Source organism: Anguilla anguilla, chromosome 5 (genome assembly GCF_013347855.1).
Source record: "Anguilla anguilla isolate fAngAng1 chromosome 5, fAngAng1.pri, whole genome shotgun sequence".
NCBI lineage: Eukaryota > Metazoa > Chordata > Actinopteri > Anguilliformes > Anguillidae > Anguilla > Anguilla anguilla.
Genome location: NC_049205.1, coordinates 44,027,007 through 44,046,458, shown reverse-complemented (window position 1 = coordinate 44,046,458; position 19,452 = coordinate 44,027,007). Strand labels below are relative to the sequence as shown.

Here is a 19,452-nt window from a genome sequence, read left to right as displayed (position 1 = left end):
ACACGTGTTTTGGAGGTGTCAGAAACAGGACGGGATAAATGTTACATTGGGCTAATAATTGTGATGAGTTTTTGAATATGGACGACAAAACGAGAGAGCAGATAGGGCTACAGTCATCTCCCAAGTTTGTATGCTTTTCAGAATTAAAATTCAAATTCAACCCCTGGCTAAAACTAACTGATCCATAATGTAACAGCTTGAGGACCTTGAAGTGGTAATATCAAATGCCTGGATATAGCAGGGGAGTGTTGGAGAGGAGCTGCCAGACCCTTTTATCTTATTGGGAGGACTGCTGAAGTGACTCAAAACAATCAAGCCATTTTCAGTTCAGTTAAACAAAAAAAGAAAAATAGGGGGGGGGGGGGGGGTTGTACCCGTATTAATACCCATCTGTTCACATGGGAAAGCCATGCATGAAGGCTATAGTACTTACCACAGCAGAGAGATGCAAAAAAAAAAACGCATTGAAATGGATGAAATTCACCCGATACCCAAAAACATGGGTTCCCTACATTGGTCCTAAGGAGCCACAGGGTCTGCTGGTTGTTGTCTGCGCCTGAGAATCAGCAACAAATTCAGACCCAAGAAACCAGGTCAGGTAAGTTAACTGTGTACGTGGGCGCTGTAATTAAGTGCAGATTAACAATGAACTGGCTCTGAGGGACCGGGGTTTGGCATCCTGTAAAGATATCCCTAGGAAGAGGACTGACACCCAAAGCATGAAAAAAAGGAATTAACTCGCAGAATGCTAATGAAGGGTCACAAAACACAGGGCTTGATAATGCACTTGCATGTATGGAATTCTTGGCTACAAGTTCGCAATACACCGTGCGCACACGCGCAGTGTTCCGTTTCGTCACTGTCTCGTACGCAGGCTGCCTCATGCGCCTTTTAAGGAAGAGTCGCAAGTCTGAAAATAGAAGATACTCATCAGTTAGGCTCTGAAATTAAAAAGGCCTATCCACTAAAGCCAGTGATGAATCTTCCCACGTATGAATCTTGAAAGTTAATGCTTGGCAGACAATGGTGTGCTTGGAGCCTGAATTTGTTTGGGGTTAGCGCTGGGGGAACCCACAGTCAGTTCTTGTTACATGTATTATAAAGGCCAATTGACGTCCATTAGAACTGAATAAATAAGCTTTTTTTTCAAATATCAGCAGGAAGAAGCTGAGAATGTGCGGTGTGTGTCCCTGCTGAATAGGGCATTGTAAGAGGGCCTTGTGTGGTGATTTGTTGGCAATTTTTTATTGTTTATCATCTATTTTTTCATTCATTTTCAAGCGCCAGCTTGTGAAGGTGATTTTTCAGCTCTTTTCAAGAAGTCAAAGATGAGACTCGTTGAATGCTGCATGTTCCACAGAGATAACGGTTTGTTAAGTCCTGTGGTTTAGTTCTTGATGCAACCAACTGTTGTGTCTTGTGTTGGGCACAATAAAATTGGCCTTTTTTTGTGTGTGTGAAAGGGGGTCTTGATGAATTCATTTTCACAGCCATCCTGTCATATTTCTGGCTAGTTGTCTCTTGGTTTGGGGCAGTCTGAGTCATACTGATAGGGTTATTGTGGTCTGCATGTGTATACTAAGTGTTCTACAGGTTCTGCTTTGTGGTTAGGATTTCACAGGCCTTCATTTCCGGGCACAGACGGCATGAATCTATGAAAACCCTTCTGATTTCACTGCAATAGAAAATGCAACTGAAGGATGAGGCTGCAGCGAAGCATGTAACCTCAATTTTATGTTTTCATCAGGAAGTGCACAGGTGCACCAGCACATAATAAGCGCTTTCTGCAGAAAGCCTGGTTGGAACTATGCAGAAAATACTTTCAGCTGTGCATACATGCTGCCGGGCCACCTAGCAACTAATACCACAAACCCACCATCTCACCACTCCACTTGCTGCGAAGCTGTTATGTCAACCCTAGCTCCTGCGCTTTCATTCAGCTCTGTACTGCAAAGCACTGCCTGTGTCTACATGCTGTACGAGTTTGCTCTTTATTCCTTGAGCAGGGGTTACTTTACTTCATTTGGGACTACTTGGCTTGCTGGCATCTCACGCTATCTGTCAGCACATACTGGACCAAAGCACTACATAATATTGCAACATGCCTTTTTGGGTGCTGACCAGTTTGCGTTATTTGAGATGAACATCAAAATATTTTTTTAAGCATATCTGTGTGTGATGATTGCTTGTGTGATAATGCCACAGGGGAGTTCAGCAACTTCAAAAGCAGAATAAAGGAAATGGTGATTCTACACAACTTCATGCAATAGTATCTTATGTGAGTGGGCAAAAAACATCAAGTAATGCTAGTGCAGTAAATGTTTCCTTAGACACAATACATTGAATTTCGAATAATATTTAGATGGCATGTAATTTGTTCGGGGAATTTATCACTTTCTCTGTTTTCCCGTACCCCCAGTCACCATCCCTTTTCCAGATGGGGGTGCTGTCACACATGAAGCACCCCTTGTTCCCACAGCTGTGATTTGATGTGTTGTTTTTGAGCTTGAGCTAAGTATATTATTTCTGGACCAAAGCAATTAGAATTTGGACTATGGACTAGCAGTGTTAACTAGCTATGATTGTTGTTGTCGTTGTCTCTGTACTAACATTGTAATGTAGGGTAACATATGTTTATGTTAATGTTTTCTTTGTGGTTTGTATATTTTAGGCTTTCATATATTTGGTTGCTAAACAGCAGTGTCTACTGCTTGATTAATGTGTTTATGTAGTCTATACAGACAAACGTGGCCATTATCTTGCTATTTATCCGTTCCTTCCGTTTATACATAGCGTTATCTGACAGTAATGTTAGGCTGCTGGAAAAGGTTACTTTAGAATTACTATAATGTTGGCTAAGTTTTGTGAAATCTGCCAGTTATATACTAAAAGTATATTTTAATTTAAGGCACGATGTCAACCCAGAACCTTGATAAATTGGATCCAGCTTCCTGCTTGAAGTGGGGCTGGATTTACGAGCCGAGTCGTGCTGGAAAGCAGTGTGAGACAGCGTGTAGTGCTGATCCCAGTACAGCTCAGCTTGGCAGTATGAAGCAGCCACCTGTGTCTGTACACAAAGCACTGCCTGTGACTATATATACACATCTGACCCATTTTAATGTAGGGTCAGTTCAGCCGAGCTCACTCAGGGTCACGCAGCATTTTAACATAAGTAGCTATTTGGCACTGTGTGATGCCCCTTTTGCAGAATATCACTTGTTAAACTTTATTTTTTTCCAAATGAAAGAGCATCAGTAAAATGATACGTACATTTTCAGCATTTCTGCTGATTTTAAAAAATGCAGCTCATCCCTCAAATGTCATGTTGCTGGATTGTCACAGCTAACAGGAAGTTGCACCCGGCTATTTTTATGATGAGCTGATTACAGTTGTAAAAACAGTGTCACTGAACTTGGCTTGTCTGTCGCCCTTACTGCGTGGCTCTATGATAGCCTCACTGAGTCTTCCCCTGGTGTACAGTCTGCCTTCACTGCGGTCACAGCACCGTCCCTCCAGAGCTGCAGTGGCTCTGTGTACGGATGTGCAAACCTCTAGGAAAACTGGGGTCCCTTTCGGTTCTCTAAAAAGGTGCAAAGCGCACTGACCACTTAAGACATTTTCAGGCAGAGAGGTTTTAACTGGGGTTGCAGTTTGTAAAATTTCAGACGTGACGGCGGAGAGCTCCTTGAGGCCAGGACGATCCTCTGAACACATCATGTTGTGAAGGTTGAGCAGGCCGTCGTGTTTTCTGCGGAGTTGCTGAGATGTGATAACTTGCGGGAGGACACAGCTGCAGTGTCTCCTGGGTAAGGCAGATGTAGGTCAGTCATGGCCATGCACACACATTCCCTCCGTCTCTCCCGGGCGTCTGCTCTAAATGCTCCCATAAGCCTCCATTCTGGAGTTCTTTTTATTGTCTTATCGTAGCGTTATCAATCTCAGGATCTCAAAGGGGCACAGTGGGAGAGGAGCAGGGCAAGTGTGATGCTTAGGATCATCAACAGCTGTGCCAGTGCTGCCTACTCTCTCATGTATTATTGACTGTATAGCTGGATGCACACTGAATAATGATTTCACATCGCTACTTTTCATCATGGAAGACGTGTGAATAGTAATGCAATATTTCAGGATGTGTGTGTGTGTGCACACGTGCGTGCGTGCATGTGTGTATGCACGTGTGCCTGCCTGTTTGTGAAAAACCACACAAAGAAAGGTTGTGTGCTGCTCCTGGGGAGAGAGTGAGTGAGACTGATAGTGAAAGGAGGGGTAATAGAAAGTGGAACAATAGATAAAAGCAAAGTGAAAGATCATGTAAGTGAGCCGGTGAAAGAGAGCAGTAAGTGAGTTTATTGAATTGCGTTTAAGAAGGCAGCTGGGTCTGTCTGTAGAGACAGAGGCCAGAGTTAATCTGTGGAGATGAGGGTGTGTGATTGCGCGCGCATGCATATACTCATCTGCATCTGCCGGTGCGTGTGTGTGCCTGTGTTATTTTTGCGTGTGCACCCGCTCGCTGGCTTATAGAGGAAGTGTGCTTCGCTAGCGGCTCAGGAGCTATTTTGACAGCAGCGTTCGTGCCGTCCGCCCGCCCCTCTGGCTCTCTCCCTCTCACCGAGCCTGGAACAGTGGGCTGGCTGTGTCACCTGCTTCACCCTTCACAACCAGACCGGTCCCCTCCCTCTCCCTCAACTTCCCCTCGCTGCCACACGGAGTTACAGTGCTCTTACTGCCGCGCCACGGGAGGAGGCTTGGATGATACACTGCCTGCACCGCTCAGGTTGTATATAAAATGACTTGTACCTTTTCTGTCAGTCTTAAAATGTATCATTTACCAGTGAGATTTTAGTCATACAGAGGAATGCAGCACTGTGTCTTTTTGGGCTCCTTGCTTTAAAGGCGTCGGGATTATAGTGCATATCTTACCTGAGGTGAGATTTTGTGCCTGGGTGGCTCAGTATGAAACTGGGAGAGACTACGCTTGTGGTCTGGTTTTCAGACAGAGCAGAGCGGGAATGGGAAAGTATCTTTAAGAACAGTAAAGCTGTTCATTTTTATATGATTGGAGGTCGTTGCATCTTGTTCAGTGTTTGCAGAGAAACTCCGACTTGGCTTTTTCTTTTAATAATCCAACCAGCAATCTGTTTTTTCCAAGAAATCTAACTTGTTTTGATAGCTGTTCAGATAGTATGGGCATCTGTTACACTACAGGATTGTCTTGCATCTGACATGGACATGGTTATCCATAAATAAAAATCTAAGTGTTTGTTTCTATCTCTCAGGGTGAGAGTTATTTGAAATGGCATGCAGGCTGGTTTAAGTTTGCTGGCATCCACAGTTCTCAGCTTTTTCTTGTGCGTGAAATCGGGGTTCTCATTCAGTTGGGTCTCCTTGATTCACGAAGACAACATGCATGCAGGATGACAACATTTTTAAGGCAGCATGACACTGAAAATAGAAATGACCAGTTCAGAAAAATATACAAGTGCCTTGCATCACAACTTCACCAGAGGCTACACTCCTTTCACATGTTAATTAAAACGGGTGAGAACAGACTGGTCTGTTGGGAGAATGTGAAGCAAAGTCTGAACGATTTTTCTCTTTCCAATTAATATCAAGTGCAAGCAGGTTAAGGGACTGTTAGGGCCTATTAAAGATTTAATTGATTGAATGAGTGGAAGAACAGAGATCATTTTGCTTTCCACCCCCAACTCTCCTCAAGGAAAAGTCTGAAAGTCTGTCTCTCTCTCTCTCTTTCTCTGTCTGTGTGTGGGAGCTGGGAGACAGACAGAGCTCTGTTTTTCTTTCTGAGCTATTTTCAGCAATAACCAGTTAGGGTATAGAAGTGATGTTCTACTTATTCTCCCCTCGTAAATTGGCATGCTCCTTTCCTAACAGCTACAGGCTTAGTCATCAAATGCACAAAAAGATGAAAACCGACAGAGTCATATAAATTTCCCTTCAACAAGAAGTTCTTTTTCAATATCAAATAATAAAATGCATTCTCTCAAACAGATCCTCTCTATATTGTTCTTGTGTGTTGAATGCACATTTCTCAGAGCCCACTGTCAGCTGAACTGTCGATTTGCACTACTACTGTGTGTTGGTAGCCCTTGATTCTTTTCATGGCTGCTTTAATTGTCGGCTGTCAACCGGCTAGGGCTGTAGCAAGATGTCCTATGTAGGTTCCTCCTATGAGTTTACTTTTCATATTTGCCAATGGCGGAAGGTTTCCCAAAGGGTTCACTAGGTACACATTGTGCCAGTTTTATTATGCATATTTGAATATTGCTGATTGTCATGTGTTTGATTGTCAGTCATTTTTGGCTGGAGCGCAACAGGGGGCCAGCCCTACAAACGTGAATGTCTGTGACTGACTGACTGACTGACTGACTGACTGACTGACTGACTGAGTAATAAAGTTACAGTGCACATGTCTGTGACGTTGGCCGGTTCGGTCCAGCTATGTACTAGGTTTTAACCTCGTCTTGTTTTTATATGGGATCTTCTTAGTTCTCACAGTAACATTTAATGTTTTTCCTAGGAATTCTTTCCCAAGCTGGGGTATAGGGGGTGTATCCTAACTACTGTATGTTACATTAACAGTACTGTGCCCCAGTCCTGTCACTCTATTGATCTGCACTGTGTGTAAATAGAGTCTTCGCCAAGGAAAACTGGGCGGCAGGCCAGGGGAATAGTAATTTAACCCAGACCTTCTGCCAACACTTCAACAAACTTGGCTGACGTGATGCACTATGGCTTTATTGGTTAGATGCCTCGTGTAGGGTAATGCTAATCTGTGGTGATTGGCTGCTGGTAACGAGCAGTCAGCGATAACCTTTTGGCGGATGATGAGTTGTACAGGTACAATACAGGTCAGAAAAACCTTGTTTCATAGTGGAACAACATTGGACTCACTAAACCTTTATAAATTAAGCATCTAAGTTAGGAGGTTTTTGTATTCCTGTTCTCATGCTTTATAAGGAGTTTTGTCATACGGTATTACAACTACGGTATGTATAAAATGTTTATGAAGGGTATAGAGATATTGGAGTACACCACACATCTGCTGTCTCTCCATCTCCAAGCAGTGTGGATGGGGGATTTAAGGTCAGAAAGCTTACTTCAAAACCCCAAGATATGTTCTGTGCAACGTACAGTAATACTTAAGACCACTTAAGGACAGGGAAGTATGTGTTTCTCATACCAGGAAGACTCTGGTCCTGATTTGTGTCTGCTTTGTTTACGAAAGGGCAGGCTTAACATTTGCAGTGTGACTAAACCAATTTATCTGTTATTGCGCTGGGCACAAGAACATGGTCTTAAGTTCCATTGACTTATTTGCCCAAGAATTAGACATAAATATTTAGCTGTTGAGTAACAGTGTTTTTATGATGCTAATGGTGGAGTTTTTCCGTGCTTAAAAAAGCAGATGGCTGTTTTGAGCATTCGAGCCACACCTCTTCTCCCAATTCTGAGGCAACTGAAAAACCGTTTAAGTGATTAAATGAGAGTTTGTTAGTCATAGCCCTTTCTCGCAGGTTTTACTGGCAGGGGAATGACGTTCCCGCTGTCAAAGCAGTTTGTGGGCTCTCTTTCTGCTCGTGTGGTGGCTCGCCCTTGGTACCTTTCCCCACATTCACAAGTCATAAAGAAACTTGTGTCTGCCACTGCTGGCTGGAGCAGTTGACCTGCTTACTGCTAGCTTTCTTATTTCATGTTATGTTGCAGACGTGATTCATTCTGAGTATAGCATAGGCTTCCATTCAGTCTAACTGTACACCACAAACTGTATGGAGCAGCAGTTTAGTTTCTTTCGTGCTCCTGTAAACTGAATCTCACGCTTATAGCTACACAGTCTGATTTTCATCCTCCATATATAAGAGAGAGCTGCTGAGATATGATAGCGAAGTTATAAGAAGCTAATAACTGTTCACTTGTATTTAAAAAAAAAAAACAAAGCAAGTCAGAGAGTGGAACAATATTTTTATAGGACTTGGTTGCAATGTGAGTTTCCCAGGTTTGGTTAAGTATTGTGGATATGACTAGCACTGAGGTAATTTGTGCTATTTGTTCCTAGTTTTGTCCATTCTGCATTTAGTGCTCTGAGATTCACCACCAATATAATATGGATAGGAGGATACAGTCGACAGCGTGATATGAGATTTTCCCAGAATCCCCACTGATTCACTTCTGTCCCAAGTCTGCTCCAAGTCCCATCTTTGTCCCTGAGAACCTTTCAGGATGCTGAGCCATTGATAGCACACCCACATGCCTCCATGGATTCAACTGGCTCTCTGATGAGTAACATTTAGAGGGGAAAAAGCTCATTAGCAGCAGATGATGTGGGCTTAACTGTGCCATAGGGAAAGAACGGCTAGACAAATGTATTATCTCCGGGAAGCTCAGATGGAGTTTCTAGGTGGTTGGCTTCCACCTCACTGCTGTACAGAACAAAACAACTCACTCCTTGCATTTCTGTCATCATATTTTATGTGGCCAAAACCTCTTTCATTAGAGAAATTGAGAAGATAATGATGTTTTAGAATTTTGATTGCTATTATCCTCAACTCAACCCTGCCTTTTACTGGCTTTTTAAAGAATTATATCTCCATGGCGACTGGAGATACTGTATAGCAGCAACAGGATTTTTCAGTAGACATGCCTGTCTGGGGGTGAATTCTGAACTTAATAACCAAACCTTTCAGAATCTTTGTGTGATTGAACTGCCAACGAATCAGGTTCAAAGCCCATTGTGTGGCAAGCAATCATTAATGGCTCCTTTGGAGTACAAGTCTTCAAAATATATATTAATGGTGACCATAGGTACACCTTACATTTTTTTCCTGCTTTAAGCCTGTCACCATGAAGGAATGGTACAAAGGTTTCAGTGTTCCTTTATCATTAAATCAGCTTTCTGGTGTTTTCTAATATAAATACACAGTTTGCAATGAAATTGATGATTGCTGACATGGGATGTTATAAATCAATGTAAAACAACGATAATAAATAATTACCTACCCTCTGATTGGCTTTTAGTCCTATTCAACCACACATGCAGCACTATACAAAAAGTACTGAAACTACCTGCATTTCCCATTTATCTTTTAATTCTCTTATTTTTTTTCAAATCAGATGACAAAAATTAAAGAAGGAGCAAACAATACATTTGATTTTTTTTGCCTGGTTTGTTATGGACACTTGCTTATCTAATGTTTGTTAGGTCCCAGCGGATCATACTGTTCTGGGTGACAGCCCCCATGTACCCTAGAGAACAGTGGACGTGCTGTCCGAGCATCGTGTCATCCAGGAACATTGACCGTGAGCAAACTCCATCAGCACAAGCAACAACCAGAGCACGCTTCATTAATTTACCCAGCAGTCTCCTTGAGGCCAGCAGTTCTTCCTGTCACAGATTCAAAGATAGCTTCTGGTTACACATTGTTAAAACTGGGTACTTTGGATGCACTAAGCTGCCCTCTGTTTTAGAGAATATGAAACAACATATAACAAGATTTTTTGGAAAAAATATAAGCAAGAACAAGACACATGGTTTAAGAAATATTGAAATTGTAATTCAGAAGATATACTGCATACGCAAGTAATGGGAAATTGAGGCTTCATGATCCCCATGATGGGTGGAGCTACCATGTGCTTTCAATTGCTAACTTCTTTTGCAAATGAAAAGGCATGGTTATGCAAATCCAAGCAGTGTGATTAGTTCTCATCATAAAGTTACTGACAAAATGTCATAGTCAGACAACATTTCTATTAGTTGGGTGCACTCCCATATAATAATTATTAGTATGAAATGGTACTGGTAATTGTAATATTCAATATAAAAGTTATTTCACTTTAAAGGCATACTATGCAGGATTTTTTACCCTGGCTGTGGTCCTGTGTTTACAGTCAAAGAAGTCTCCTCCTCCATCTCCAACCCTGCCCACTTACCCCAAGTACCCCACGTAATGTAGCTAGCTGGGTAACTAGAGCTAACATTAGTACCATGAAATGAGTGACAGTAAGAGGACAGATTCGATTATAGCTCAATTAATTCCATTATGTTGAACGTAATATTGGTTTTCTTGTTGTTTATTCTTACTTTTATTTTGAAAATCACAGACGCTTGTGAAAGTCCTTATTGTCGCTAGCTTCACACAGCAGGCAACGTTATTTGCAGGCCCAACATAAAACAAGCTCTCTACATTGCTTTTCATCTCCTTGGTAAACAGCTGAGGCCAACAATGAAAACCAACCCAAGGTTAACTCTAGTTTTTGAATGAGCCTTGCCAGCTTGTCTTTTTTTTTTGCTTCGCTGTATCTAGGCTTTTTTGCTAGCTATCTAGCTAGCAACAAATACTCCACTGAAATCTGATCCCAAACCACAGACTCTGTATCCACACCCACCTCCTCGGGAAAGAGTACCATGCTCAGGAACGTCCCTAACACATTTTAGAATAACAAATACAGGTAAAGGTGCACTCATTTGGCAAAGGTGTGGACAGAGATTGCCAGTGCACCGTGGCTATGACTTAGCATTATTTCTTAATATTTTCTAAGTAAAAATCCTGCATAGTATGCCTTTAAATATGAAGGAAAATCACATTATCATCTGCTATATCCTCCTACCATCTGGAGGATATACTAATTGTAGCCACCCTAACTGGGCAACAGATGATGTTGCAGGGATGAGATGGCTCATAAATTTGATTGTGAATTCCACATTTGAAAATAAAAAATAAAACTGGGATGACAAGTAACATTTAAAAAAATGTTATTTATGATTTTATTACAAGCATACATTTGCAAGAAAGATGAACCTCACTCAGTTTGAGTAAAAAAAAAAAAAAAGAAAAAAGAAAGAGCATTACACAACAGCAGAGGGGCTCCATGGTAAAACAAGCCGGGATGTGTGCCTATATTGAGTTGCCATCAAAAATGTAGGCTATTTAACATGCACCCAGACTTGGACATAATATGGCATTTAGAATTACATGTGGTTTGAAACATGGCTATTGTAGTCTGTTTTTGGTATTAAAGCCCTGCTAGTGGTGTTTCGGGGCATGGCAAATTGGTCCAAAAAAACCCACTTTAAAAAGTGCAGATGTTTTGTAGGGCACAGCAGGGGGGCAGCTCTTTGATTAAGGTCCCCAAACAACGGGGCTGTGGTACGAGAGGCTGCTGCGGGCAGCGAACAGGACGCGGTAAACAGCGAAGCAGCTAAAAATAGAACGACCTCTTCGTTGTGGGTCAGATGAGCTCTTCCATAATCTCCTTTTGCCGTGTTACTTTTTAATTTGAAATTGTGGCTGCTTTGCACCCTTATATATCAGTGGTCTCCCCAAGGTCATCATTTATGAACAATATTCAAAGAATGTTCTGTGTTTAGATCAATGACAGATAGGAATGTTTTTTTTGTAGTGCTGTAAATAGAGTTTCCTCTGATTTTTGTTCGATGAACTCAGTAGGGAGGCTACATTTTGTACAGGCATCTGCGCTGCATGTTTCACAGTATATCACTAGAGATGCTTTTGAATATGCAAAGCAGCGTACTTATTTAAACTGTACATATCACATTTCAGCATAACAGGTTTTTATGTGATTGGATGGATCAAACGTTCACTGTGCCAGCCTTGATTTATTGAGACGTAACCTCCCAGGGTTACGATAACTATTTTCAGGAACTACCGAGCGCATGCTGACCTATATTCTGAAACAAAGGGACTCCATCTGTTGAGTATATTTGGTTAGTTTTGTGTACAGTCAAATTTCTGTGTCAGGATATTAAAATATGCCAAATTTTTAGCAGGGATGGAGTGCATTGCTTATATAAGAGCCTGTCCCAGGTCAGTCTTCACATCGGGGAGACAGGCAATAATCTTAATCCATATTGAAGGGTTCTGTGCTTGCATGTGCACGTGTGTACATTGAATCTGTATGTTTGAAAGTGTGTGTGTGAATTTATCTCTTTTGTTACTTAAGGAACATTCCACGGCTCTCTTCACAGTGAAGTGAAAATTTTTTTAAAGGGTATTTTTCTATATTTTGGTTTCAACAGAAATTACAGAACTTTTTATACATTGTCTCCACATTTCAGGGCACCATAATGTTTGGGACAAATGGGTTCACAGGTGTTTCTGATTAGTAAGGTGCATGTAATTGTCTCCTTTGTGCAGGTATAAGAGAGCTTTCAGTATCTCCTATTGATTCAAGGTTTTGATTGCCTTTGGAGTCTGTTATTGGCGTTTCTCAACATGAGTACCAGAGTTGTGCCAATGAAAGTCAAGGAAGCCATTATGAGGCTAAGAAATAAGTAAAGAAACTGTCAGAGACGTCATTAAGAAGAAAGAGAGCACTAGTGAGCTCAGTAATCACAAAGGACCTGGTACGCCAAGAAAGACCTTTACAGTTATTGACTGAGGGATTCTCACCATAATGATGGAAAACCCCCAAGCACCTGTCTGAAAGATCAGAAACACTCTTCAGGGAGCAGGCAAGGATTTGTCAGTGCCTACTGTCCCCAAAAGACTTCACAAACAGAACAACAGGGGCTACACTGCAATATGCAATCCACTAGTTAGCTGCAAAATACAGGCCAGGTTACAGTTTGCTAAGAAGAACCTCAGAGAGCATGCAGAATTCTGGAAAAAGGGTTTGGACATGTATGGATGTTGCTGCTCACTTGTCTTCATTAATGATGTACCTGCTGACAGCAGCAGCAAATTAATTCTGATGTGTGCAGAAGTATCTTATCTGCTCCAGTTTAAGAAAATACCTCCAAGCTCATTGGACGGTACTACAGCAAGACAATGATGCTAAAGCAACAAAGGAGTTTTTCAAAGCCTGGAAAATTCTTGACTGGCCATGTCATTCTCCCGATCTGAATCCAACTGAACATGTTTTTCACATGCTGAAGAGAAAACTTAAGACAGCTAGCTCCCAAAACAAGCAGGAGCTGAAGACGGCTGCAGTATAGGCCTGGCAGAACATCACCAGAGAAGATGCTCAGCACCTTGTGATATCTGTGGGTCACAGACTTCAATCAATCAGTGCATGTCTATGTATAAAAAGTGCTGTAATTTCCAAAATATATAAAATACTCTTAAATAACAACTGTGAGAATATGTACTTTAGCCACATGTCAATTGTTTGATTATGAATCTGTAATTGTGGAATACAGAGCCAAATCAAGGAAACAATATATCTTTGTAACAAACATGGAGCTCACTGTATATGTACGGTGTAAAATGTGTGTAAATACTCTGGCACATGGACTTGGTGAAATGGTTCAAGAACTGAGCTACGGCTTACAGGAGTGTGTGCGTGCAATGTGGTACTCATCATGTGCCGGTTTCCTCTGTGATGTGGAAGGGGGCACATTAATAATTGAGGGCAGCTGATTGGAGCACTGTGATTGGTGGGCTGTCTCATGGCCTGGTAAAGGGCAGCATCGAGGATTTGCAGAGTTGCCTGGTGTCTCACAGATCAATGCGGCACTTAAACTGGTAAACACGCGGGACTTGGGTGAAGGGACTGGGTGAAGTGTAGCTGTTGGTGTGTTTCTGGCGATTCATGAACGGTTGCTCATTTGGAAAAATGTAAAAAAAAGAAATATATATATATATATACACTTTTTTGAAAAATCTAATTTGTGTCATTTAGTGAGGTCAAACCTTATGTGAGCACCTTCAAGCACATATGAGCTGCAAATGCATTTGTGACATATCAGATGTTTTTTTTTAGAGAATCACGTGGGTAATATGTCGGGCTCAAAAACTAAGCCTTATCAGAGCAGTTTCTGACAGCTCGTGCAAAGTATGGAACGTTGCCAGTATCACTTTCTTGTGAAAGAACATAAGTTTGGAAGCATCCTGCCTCCTTGTTTTAGCTTCCTCTTTTTAAAAATGTAGCTTGGGAGTAGTACAATAACATGATGTCAACTCCTACGTTATGTACGTTACACGTGAGTTTACACACAGCTTTTCTGTGGCACAAGCTTAAATACTTGATTGAGCCATCCACACAATCGAACATTGTCATCAGCAAAAATTTCTCCCACATTATGCAGTTAGTACCACTATGATTTGTACCAGAACCAGGTCACTTACCCACAATGCAGTTGAGTGTGGGCATATTCTTATTTGGTGGTAGGGTTAAGTATGTGCATATTCAACTCAAAAGTTGAGAGTTGAGTTGGGTGTGTATGTAATTTTACCCACAGGTGGGTTAAATGAGTATGTATCATCAGCTTAATTTACTGTGGGCTGTGTGCTCTTGTCATTGCTGTAGAGAAAGTAGCTCTGGGTGAAATTTGAAATTTAGCTGCCCATATAAGAACTCAAGATTCCCGCTCACATAGCCTGCCTCTCACTTCCACGCAGATTCTTTGATGTGTCTATTGTATTGTCTAGCTTTGCTGCACTTGCTGAAAGAAATTAAACTGTCCTTTGTGGCCAGGAGCTGTAAATAAAAATATTTTGCATACAGGAATTGCTAATGGGGTATCCCTTTGAAGTCCAAAGTGCAAGATGTGCTCAGTGCAGACAATGTACTCGAGAGCTGAAAATGTTCCTGTCTCAATCCGTGATTCACTCCAATGTTAGAATTTCACAGTGTTTCAATTCCATTAAATTAAACATCAAAGGCAAACGCTCACATTAGATCGCTATCAAGAAAATATGCTGCTTGTTCTCTCTTGCAGAAGGCCTGCTGGACCCTAGGTGCAGCCTTCTTCCACTGGTGTAACTGCACATTCCCATCAGATATTCTTCTGTCGCATGGCCTTTCCTTCCCAGAGCTCGGCTTGTTGGAAATGCAAGCCTAACTGGCCCTTCGGTGCAAGACGCATGCGAGCTCCGCTTGGCTGATGTTAGCTTCAGGCTCAACCAAAAATGCGGAGTCTCTTCATCACCGCTGTGAAAACATTGCATCTAATTTCTCATGATGTTGAGCATCATTTATTCCTTTCATGTATTCTCACCTGTGGCCCTGTTCTACAGGGGGTGTGGGTGTGGGGGGGAGAGGGCTCATTAACAATCAATTCGGTCTCTGTGTGTGTCGGAAACCGCCTCCTCTCTGCCCATTATTATTCAGGGCTCTCATCCTGAGTGCCCCCACCTTGCCCTTAGCCCCCCTCCAGCCCTCCTTTTTGTCTGAAGGACATTTTTTTATTTTCATATTTTCCTCAATTGAATGAGTGATGAGTCAGATCAAAGTCCCTTGGTAGGGTTTAGTGTTCGATTTAGATTGAAATGAGCTCTGGTTTTGACTCACAGGATGGCGCGTGACACAAGAAGGCTGAGGGACAGTACTGTGTGTACGGGGGACAAAAACTATTACATCACAGGCTCAGGGTGGGTTAAGGATAACTGTAGGCAATGTTACACTCAAATATTTTGTTCTATTTTTAGTTCTACTGAAACAATACCAGTTGCAGTGAGTACTCTGGATTGGTGTCCTGCAAGTGTGGTGGTGTATGGTTCCAGCCAGTACACCAGTGTATGCTATCTCATCTCAGTCTGCTGTTGTGTTGCTGATCAGCACCTGGGGATGTGGGTGGGGGTGGCGGGGGTGGGGGAAGGTTTACACAGTTACACATGTCCCATTACCCATGCTGTCTTTCACACCGGCTGCTTGTTAACCATTGAGCCGTGAGCATCAGCAAAGTTAGCATGTGGGCCATATGACCTTTTACTGGCATCCTGGACATACCTGAGGCATGCAGCCCTGGTGAGGTGTTTCAGTTAATGGTGGGAATTTCAATACATTTATTTTGTTTTTATCATTTCAGTATTGCATATTATCAACTATACAGCCACTGACCAGTCCACATTTGTCTTTTTTTTCCTCACACATAAACAGTATCTAACTCGTTGTACTGTATACTCATTTATTATATCATTTCACTGAATTGTCATGAATTTTTCTGTAGTCCAATAGCACATTTTTGCAAAAGTTAATGGTCAGATGCCATCAAGGTCTTGCTTTTATGGATGCCATCAAGCAATAATCTAGCTGTTTGAACTGGTTACATAGATTGCACACAGTGGCTCCACAGATACCATATGGTTGATCCAATATTCTTAACATTGAACTTTCTGTCTCCCTTCTGTTGAAGGTGAAACATTCCGATTTGATCCATTTTCTGAAAATTACAATACAGCTTCAATGGATGTTCAAATCACTGAGACCTTTCCTTTAATAAAATTAAAGAAGGAAAGTAAGAGTCAAATACCTGGTTAGTCTGGTAATATCTGTGGTGGCTTTAGTGAAAGGACTTTGTTACATCATTAGCAAGACTTCAAAGTCAATGAACCTCTTGTCCAGCTTCTTCCAATGCATATTTTTGGTCTGTTTGATCATCAGTATAGTTTACTTGCAACTCCACAACACTAGTGATGTCAGAGTTTTGTTGTTGTTGTCTCATATGCTTAGTAACACAATAATAGTGGCTGGCCAATATTGGCCACAATTGCTTCATATCAAGTGACATAATACGTGATGTCTCTCCCATAGCGTAGTCTCCTGGAGAGTTTGGTCAGAGCAGGACTTTCACCGGGACACAGAATACCATAGGAGAGATGTGGATAAGCTTACGGGTGCTATGCCGCCTTCGCCGTGGTAACAAAGCTGGGCTGGCCTGCATTGTGACGCGCACAGGGAAAGGATCCGTTATCAGATCAGCTCGTTTGTTTTCAGGTTTGAATTAGGTACAGGTTTCAGCGTGTGCTGTTATTCATCAGGAACGCTTTTTTTTCCTATGGAAATTTGATTCTGTTGATCGAGTTCACCTTTGGGTTGGTTTTCTGAATGCTTTCTCCGGCTGTGTATTGTTTAGCCTCTTGAGAAGCATCACCGGTTGGGTTTTATTCATGGGGCGGAAAGAACAGTGCTGCATTCCGTAAGAGAATAGGAGTCCATGCTCAGTCCTGTAACCCGTGCTGACGGACCGATTTCTGCACCAACAGCCACCCTGAGGAAAAAGTGCAGGACGTTAGCTGCTTCCTGTGGGCGCCATGGACACCTTTTTCCGAAGGCACTTTAAGAGGAAAGAGGCTGGCGGGGTGTCGGAAGGGGCCGAGTACTGCCGACACAGGCGGCCGAGCGTGGCGGTGCCCACCAGCAAGGCCCGCCGCCGGTCTAGTGCCGGCCTCCCGTCCGCCATCCTCACCCAGCGCCGCCGGTCCAGCGTGCAAGTGCAGGGGATCCTCCCAGCTTCCGGGGGGCGCTGTCTGGGCGGTGACCGGCTGGGAAGCGCGCGGCATTCCCGGCGGCGCTCCAGCACCACCACGCCCAGCCTGAACCCGCGCTTCGCTGTGCGGCGGCGGCGAGCCGGCAAGCTCCGCACCATCGACACCCACCTGCTCGGGCCCTCCATGCTGCTGGCCAGCCTCATACAGATGACCGAGGAGGAGGAAGGCGATGCCCCGCCCACCGCAAAGCTGCAGGGGGAGGAGCTGGGGAAGGGAGACCTCTCGATATCTGACTCGGAGGCGGACGGTAACAGCCAGCCCTCGGGCAGCGAGTCAGAGGAGAGCGAGAGCGAGATCGAGAGCGAGAGCGGGCACTCGGAACCGAACAACTGGGACGAGGCTGAGGTGGACGTGTCGGACCGGGAGTTCGAGGACACCTCCTTGTGGTGGAGCCAGAAAGCGAGCCGAGGGGCGGAAGGGGCGGCGGGGAGCATCCAGCCCCGCCCCCTGATCCGCGCCCCCCGCTGTCTGCGGCGCAACTCCTCCCACCTGCTTCCCGCCGAGGCGGTGTACTGCAGCAAGAGCACCTGCGGCCTGTACGGCCGCTACCGCCGAACCAGCCAGCACTGCCGCCGGGTCTCCACCATCTCCAAGGCCGGCAGCCCCTGGCCCGGCAGGGGCGTGCCCCTACCCAACCGGAGAAACTCGGTGGCAGGCCGCCGGGCCTCCCTGTCCCTCCACCGGAACTGCTCAGCCTGCTGGCGCGGGTCTCTCTGCCCCCTGCAGGGCACCTACTATGACCCCCAGCTGGAAACTTGGAGTGGGTTCCTCTCGTATGTAGACCATTCATTTCATCAGGGTCTCTGTGTAGGGAGAGGTGTGTGCGTGAGCCAGGGGTGCGCTCTAATGTACGTCAGGGCAGTGCTCGGCTTTAGACTGCACACTGTTGTGCAGAAGTCTGGCTTACCTGCTTGCTTTTATACAGCACGTCTGTAAATTCAGCAAACAAGTGCATATACAGTAACTGCGGGTATATTATTGTAACTTTGGTTTTGATCTGTGATTCTATGAGCTGGTTACTTGTAGCCTAGTTATAAAGCTTATGTTATAGTATAGAGAATTATATTATATACTGTAATTATGCATTATACTCTTCATGAATAACATTTATAAGCATCGCTAAAGGTATCCCATGAAGGTCGATTGAAATGAGAGATGGCAGAAGAAAGTTATAAACCAACTCAGCTCACAGACAGAAAGCAGGGAGCAACTGCTAAGCTTTAGCCCGTGAATGAAGGACTATTGAAGCAGTTAAGCAAGTTAAACCTGTGCACGCCCTTGGATTTTAGTACTAAATTGGACACTACCAAACACTAAACTGAACACTGTTCCTTGTGTCCTCATTGTTGTCTTAATTAGTTTTGCTTCCTGTATTGAACTGAATCCCCAGCGGAGAAAAACAGCTTTATGGGCTGTTAGTCTTGTGTTTTTCAGAGAGGAAGGAAGGGGGGATGTTTTGCAGGACTGGTTTGTGTTGGAAACCCTGCTGGATACCTCTGCCCACTTCCTCCCACTTCTTCAGCCTCCCTCACGCTTTGCTCCTGTTGGTTTTCCGTGGCACAAACGATTGGAAAAACATCCGGTGTCAAAGATGTAGGCTAAATGTTGCAGTAAAAAACAACAAGCGAGAGCTTTAGGGAGGGTGTGGAGACTCATTGGTACATCTGCAATATCTTGAATACAGGAAATAGTGACAGTTCTGAAGTGATAAACGGCTTCTATGTTTTTTCTTTGGAACTTGAATTTCCCTCTTTTTTCCACCTGCTTATGCCATTTTTGGCTCAGTCAATGAAGGCTCTTTGGCATAAAAAATATTCAGATATACTTAGAGAATGAATTTATTACTTTGTTTGGTTGCTGCGTAGTCCATAAGTGATACAAACCGCAGCCAAAAAACTGATAGCAAGTCATGTATCCATTTCTGCATATACATTGCCTGGATGATAACCCATCCGTGTGCTGTGATGTCTTGCGAAGTTAACCTTTTTAACCATTAATGTTTTAGAAAGCAGGCTGCTTTAAGTGAAGGAAATACTGTAGGTGAATTTTGCTTGAATCTTTCTTAGGGGACAAGATCTCTGCGCAACATCACATAATGCCACTACGTGACTCAAACACCTTCAGCTCCTTATGGTCCTTAGGCTACACAGAAGACCTCCTTGGAGCATGGCTGGTTAAGACTGAGACCTCATTAATCAAGCTCTTC

General features: G+C 43.4%; 1 protein-coding gene across 16 annotated transcripts in view; it reads left to right on the top strand.

Annotated features, from left to right (window-relative positions):
* dgkza (diacylglycerol kinase, zeta a) overlaps window positions 1–19,452 on the top strand; it is a 124,459-nt gene that overhangs the window by 36,045 nt on the left and 68,962 nt on the right. The window contains exons 1-2 of one of the 16 annotated variants that reach the window (XM_035418299.1): window positions 4,462–4,774; window positions 16,962–18,019. The exons of 6 other annotated variants lie outside the window; for them this stretch is intronic. In XM_035418299.1, coding sequence (XP_035274190.1) covers window positions 17,010–18,019 — 1,010 coding nt within the window. In that variant the 5' untranslated portion in view covers window positions 4,462–4,774; window positions 16,962–17,009. Of the gene's footprint in view, window positions 1–4,461; window positions 4,775–16,961; window positions 18,020–19,452 lie in introns of those variants that run through there. 9 more of the 16 variants (XM_035418295.1, XM_035418298.1, XM_035418300.1 and 6 more) reach the window with 9 other exon arrangements.